General features: G+C 37.6%; 1 protein-coding gene across 1 annotated transcript in view; it reads right to left on the bottom strand.

Moving 5' to 3' along the window:
- Rbl1 (RB transcriptional corepressor like 1) overlaps nt 1–6,649 on the bottom strand; it is a 64,530-nt gene that overhangs the window by 6,694 nt on the left and 51,187 nt on the right. Inside the window, exon 20 of the mRNA XM_005363028.3 lies at nt 6,042–6,190. Within this exon, the coding sequence (XP_005363085.1) occupies nt 6,042–6,190 (149 nt within the window). The remainder of the gene's footprint in view (nt 1–6,041; nt 6,191–6,649) is intronic.

The raw sequence follows: 6,649 nt of genomic DNA, 5'->3' as shown, positions 1-6,649 counted from the left end.
GGTCTCGAACTCACAGAGATCCGCCTGCCTCTGCCTCCCGAGTGCTGGGATTAAAGGCGTGCGCCACCATCGCCCGGCTTCCAAGTATCATTTTTAAAAAAAAACAAACAACCCTTTTACCACCACAGAAACAAAAACAAACCACAACCAAGTTTTATTGACTGATAAAGATGAATATAAAGACAAGACATTTCTAAGTAATGCCCAAGAAATTACAAACAGGTTGAATGAAATGACAAATGCAGTCCAGGATTTGAAAACTGGGTCCAATAAAGAGAAACACTGAAGAAAGCTCAGGCTGAAATGAAAATGGAATTGAAAAACTCAATATTTCAATTAGAAAATTCAAAGGAAAGTCTGACAAGTAGAACAGATCAAGTAGACGCTAGATTAGCAGGCCTCAAAGACAAAATAGAGGAATTAGATCATGTAAGCAAAGAATACTAAAATGTTTTTTAAAAATATATAAAGGTGTTAATAGAGTCCCAGATGTTGGTAGGCCCCAAGACCTTAGCACAACTGACTCCATGATGGAAATACTATTCAGGCTGTAAAACTCAGCACACAGATAGCACCACCTGTCAAAACTAAAACAAGACCTAACCCACCAAGCCCATAGTTCTGGAAAAGTCTCTAAATGCACTAACCTTGCTTTTGGGTTTCTGTAGTTCCTCTTTTGGCTAACTGTTCCTAGTAACTGACATGTGTCAATCCAGGATATGGTTTTTGTGGTTAAAAGCTCACCCTGAGAAAAAGGCTTGGGATCCCAAACACCCACTGTAGTAGCCAGCTGGCTGATAAAGCTTTTCTATTGGCTTAAACCCATGTCTAAGCAGTTTTCTCTGATGTATACCCCACAACAAAAGGATTATACAGGAACTATGGTAAACCATGAAAACACCAAATCTTTGACTAGAGACACAAATGAAGGAAGAGAATGTAGGTCAATGGCACAGATCAGATCTTCAACAAGATGAGAGAAAACTTCCCCAAACTAAGAAAAGACACACCCATACAGATACAAAAAGCACACAGAACCTCAACCAGACAAGACCAGAAAAGAAAGTCCCCAAGGCATATCATAATCAACACACTAAATACACAAGAAAAAAGGAATGAAAGATGTTGTGTTATATTACACAGGGCCCAAAAGAAACCTTTGCTGACTTGTTACAGAGAGAGACTTCAGCTCAAATTCAGAAGCGAGACAAATAGTAATTGAGTCTTTGGCTTTTGAAAATGCTAATTCACAATGCAAAAGGGTAATTAGGCCTTTGAAGGCAAGATCATCACCTACAGAGGAATGAATCCAAGATACAGTTAATTAATATTGAATCAAAATGTCAAGTGTTTTAACTGTGGCATACCTAAAAAGGGATTGTAGACAGGGCATTCTCAGAAACAATGCTTCTAATCCAAACAGAAGGCCCTTGACTTCTGGAGTATGTAGAAGGGTGAAGCAAAGCCTGACATTGGACCAATGAATGCAGATTAACAAGGGACAGACAAGGTAACCCTTTGCCATTGGCAACACCTTGAGGGGCCTCTCACAGGCCCCCATGTCAAATTTGGTACAATCATTCCCTGTCACTGTGGAGGAAACTCCTCCCCAGAGCAATTAAAGGACCTCATGCCTGGAAAACCATACTGCTCTGGATGAGAGAACAGTTTTAGAAGATAAAACAACAATTTCAAGAGAAACCATAAAGCAAATATCATAAAGATTAAATTTGAACAAGAGAGACCTCTTGATTAGAAGAGGTGATAGTTCATCAACCAGTATGATTAATCAATCTAAACTAACTTGTAAGACTAAAAATGCTTTTCATTTGATGAGATAAAACTTGCCAAAAGGGAAACTCCTCAAAGTTAGGGTTGGGGCAGGGCTTTGTTTTTGTCCTTCCAAGAGAATGAAGGCATCCAGCCAAGGAATCTGAAGACCACTGGACAAACAAGACATCTGAATAAAACTATGAATCATCCAGAGAAAATGTCCTAAGAAAAAGAGTAAATTAGCCTATTGGTATATCACATTTCTAACAGCCGAGCGGTGGTGGCGCACACCCATAATCCCAGCACTCGGGAGGCAGAGGCAGGCAGACCTCTGTGAGTTCGAGACCAGCCTGGTCTACAAGAGCTAGCTCCAGGACAGGCTCCTAAGCTACAGAGAAACCCTGTCTCGAAAAAACAAAAACAAAAACCCAAAAAAACATTTCTAACAGGATAAAATTCTATAAGTCATTCCAAATGTTTCTGCTGTTCTCTATAAGCATAAAATACAAATGGTCTTTTTGTAGTCTCAGTTCAATTAAAAATTAAAGCTGGCTTTGGAGTTGGAGTGTGGCTCTCTCCTTCTCTAAAACCAAGCATGCTTGTAAGACAGAAAATCCAGAATCTCTGTCTCATGTCAGAAGAGCCACTTGATGGGAAAGAAGAAAAACCAAAATTAAGGAACTATTCTATTGCCACTAATCACATAATTCTTTGGTTTTATTTTGACTCTTTAAAACTTTTATTAAGACATAAATATTATCTCAAAATTTATAAAATTTGCCAGGTGGTGGTGGTGCATGCTTTTAATTCCAGCACTTGGGAGGCAGAACAGGTGGATCTCAGTGAGGTCAAGGCCAGTCTAGTCCACAAAGTGAGTTCCAGGACAGTCAGGACTGTTACACAGAGAAACTCTGTTTTGAAAAACAAACAAACAAAAACCAAAAAGTAAAACAAAACAACCCAACACACACACACACACACTTTAACTTTTTGTCATAGTATTAATAGTTATGTAGAGTACTAATTCTAGAAAAAAAGTTTCATCTAGCTTCCTGTACATCATTTTGAGTTTGAACATCAGGTAACTAGGAATTAAGTTTCTGCACTCGGAATGTACATAACACATTATGGTCCTTTAATCTTTTTGAGATCTACTATTAAAACATTTCAAATGTTTTAAGCTTTCTACAGTGAACTATGACCATACCTAACAGTGACCTCTAAAGTCTCCAAAAGGAGGACAGGGCCCCACAATGATGACTCTACCAGAACTTTGGTAATGCCACTAAACTGACAAGCCACCCAAAGATAGGCTTTAGACTATAAACTGCTCAGGACAATTTCCAGCCTCACAGACTACTCTAGCCAGAACTTGAGATAAGCCCTGAACTTTCCCATTATAGAGACTGGACAACAATGATATAGTTAGCTCTCCTAGGACTTGTCAATTATCCCAATTTTTGTGGCAGGGTCCACTAAAGATGCTGTTTCCCCCAAACAGCAGAAAGTAATTTAAAGGATATGAGGCCCATATTCCCAAAAGGTAGGGTGGGTGGGTTTTGGTTATTCAATGAGTTATGGACATTTGTCATTATTTAGAGAGTTTGATTATAAATTGCTATTGGTCATGGTCAGGAAAAAAGCTGAACAAAGGAGATTAGATTCAGGGATCTTGTTCTAAAAAGAAAAAGGGGAAGTGGGAGGTGGTGGTGCAAGCCTTTCATCCCAGCACTCAGGAAGCAAAGGCAGGGGGAATCTCTTTGAGCTCGAGGCCTACCTGGTCTACAGAGCGAGTTCCAGGATAGGTTCCAAAGTTACACAGAGAAACCCTGTCTCAAAAAAAAAAAAAAAAAAAAAAAAAAAAAAAAAAAAAAAAAAAAAAAAAAAAAAAAAGAAAGAAAGAAAGGAAAAGAAAAAAGGGGAGAGATAGAGAAATAGGATAAAAGGGTACATTATTGAATCATACTGTACATGTTCCTACTCTTGTTCAATGTATCTATACAGCTCACTTATCAATGTAATGTAAATTTCTAGTCCTTGAAAGTTATTATTACAAATTATTTAGGATAATAAAGAAATGCAGGTTAGTAACTAGTCACCAAACATATAGTCAAGTTAGATATGTTTTCTAGCTCAAACAGAGACATATTTTAGACAGGTGGTCTTCAAACACTTCAGAGGTCTACAGAATATGGCATTAAAAATGTTTTAATAACATAGGTTCTTTTCTTTCTTTTTTTTTAATGAAAATGAGACATGTCTACTCCTAGCAGCACTAATATACTTCAGGGAAAATGATGGGCATCAACGAAACTCTATATGGAGTTGACTTTGTTTGTAGCAAAAGTTAACCACTGGGCAAAATACTCCTCTTGCCTTGACTGATGACAGTAAACTGTCCAAACTGGACAAGCAGGACACAAAAGAAAATAACTGCTGAACTTTGCCAAGACAAGATAAGAAAGTCCTTCAAAAATCCTGCTTCACAGAAAAATCTGTCGGATATTCTAGGTCTGTAAACCGAAGATGGATGTCCCAATGCTACAGAGGAACCCTGTCCAGGCAGTCAGCTGTTTCTGTCATTACTCACACTTTTTGGAAGTCACTTGCCTGCACATTCTGTTTACTCAGTTAATATTATTTCCTTCTTGGGTCTCTGAGGGAGCTGAAGCCTAGATAATTATAGTTCTCCCTATTTACCTGATACAGAAAGTAAGTTATGATAGAAAGTAAATTAGGTACAAGATTTAGCTATGGACTATTATCTCTTAAATTGTCAAATGCAAATGGACTAGACATTGTTGATGTATTTATTGCCTATGTATAGTTAATGTACTTATTGTATATAGTTTTTCTCATATTAGTTATAGCCTTCTTTTTTATTTTAGATAAAAAGGGAAAGTGTAGTGGTGTTTCATTTGTATTTTTTTTAGTTAAAGCTTGCCTTAGGATCAGAAAAGTAAAACAGTCACATTGGCCAACCTTACAGACCAGGCAGCAATGACACATACCTTTAATCCCAGTAGTCACAATGATACACATCTTTAATCCCAAAAGCCACACTAGCTTGCCATAGAAACCAGGCGGTAGTGGTGCATGCCCTTAATCCCAGAACTAGAGAAGATTTTAAGACGGGAAGAGAGAGTTTTCAATCTGTCTCATTCTGAGGTTCCTGGAGGTAGGATCACCATTTTCAGGTTGAGTTAAGAGCCAGCAGTTGACTGCTTTGCTTTTCTGGTCTTCAAGTTGAACCCCAATATCCATCTCTGAGTTTTTATTAATCACTATGTACTTCGCTACATAGTTATAATTTTCCTTGTTACTAGACTCAGAAAAGAAACTCACAAAAGAGGTGTAAAATATATAAGGTTGAGAGACATAAAAGGATAGTTTTGGGATGGTAATGCAAGTTAGGATAAAAAGTAAATTAGGTACAATACATTGGACTCACTAAGATAGGGTAGATAATGGAGTATTTTCTCTGAATTTGTCAAATGCTATGGACTAGACATTATTAATGTAATTATTCCATGTATATAATTGTATATAGTTTTTCAATGTTAGTTAAAACCTTCACTTTTTATTTAGACAAAAAAGGGAAAATGTTTTGTGATATTTTGTTTGTGTTCTGACAAATAAAGCTTGCTTGGAGTCAGAGGGCAGAGCTAGTCACTATTTAACCACAGAGGTCTAGAGGACTATAGAGAAGAGATAGGAGGTGATAAGGTGGGGCGGAGAGGGGATCAAGGCCTTTTTGGACAGAGGAACAGCAGAAGTAGGAAGCAACTGGCAGCTGCTCCTCTGCTTCTCTGATCTTTCAGATTTTTACTCTGATATCTGACTACTGGTTTTTATTGGTAAGATTAATTAGATATACACACCAGAAAGCTGAAAGAGAAAAAAAAATACAAGTAATAGATAAAAGAAAAACATCAGAATAATAGCTAACTTCTCAACAGAAACTTTGAAAGCCAGATGAGCCTGGAGAAATGCAGTCAAAAGTTGTAAAAAGTCCATGACATAAATTACTCTACCCGGCAAAACTATCTGCCATGGTTGAAGAAGAGACCAAAAATATTCAGGGGTTGGAGAGATGGCTCAGTGGTTAAGAACACTTATTGCTCTTCCCGAGGACCTGGGTTCAAGTCCCAGCATCCACATGGCAACTCACTACTGTCTGTAACTCCAAGGTCTGACAACCTTACAGACATACATGCAGCTAAAATGCCAATGCAAATAAAATAAATAAATTATTTTAAAAAACTTACTATATGGTCTTGATTGGACAAGTCATACTTCAATGCAAATGACTTCACTCTTCCTACATATATTGTGTTGTAGAATTTGATAAGATCACCTCTTTCCTCTTTCACTGGTTCACTGGAACAGTTGGGTGTCTTTGTGGCATCTTCTATGTCTGTTAAGAAGAATTTATCATTGTGATAGGTATGCTATAATATTATATTAGTGACTTGGATTACATTACTTATAACAAAATTAAAAAGAAATACAAATCCTTGTAAAAAGCAAGGATTAATAGTTTTAGAAAAATCTATCTGCACACTTTACAAATCAAACTGGGAGTGTAGTGGCACATGCCTGTAATCCCAGCAATTGGAATGCTGAAGTCAGAGAATCAAGAGTCCAAGCTAGCCTGGGATATACTATGAGACTTTGTTAATAAAAAATCCAATTAGAATGTAGAAAAATGCAATTGTGTGGTCTGAATGTGCACTCTTTTCTCTAATAGAAGTTCAGAAAACACATTTCACAAGAGCAGTTTTTGGCGCACGCCTTTAATCCCAGCACTCGGGAGGCAGAGGCAGGCGGATCTCTGTGAGTTCGAGACCAGCCTGGTCTACAGAGCTAGTTCCAG

This window comes from Microtus ochrogaster, linkage group LG8, assembly GCF_000317375.1.
Source record: "Microtus ochrogaster isolate Prairie Vole_2 linkage group LG8, MicOch1.0, whole genome shotgun sequence".
Taxonomy (NCBI): Eukaryota; Metazoa; Chordata; class Mammalia; order Rodentia; family Cricetidae; genus Microtus; species Microtus ochrogaster.
The sequence above is the reverse complement of the archived record's forward strand: the minus strand, read 5'-3'. Positions and strand labels throughout refer to the sequence as shown.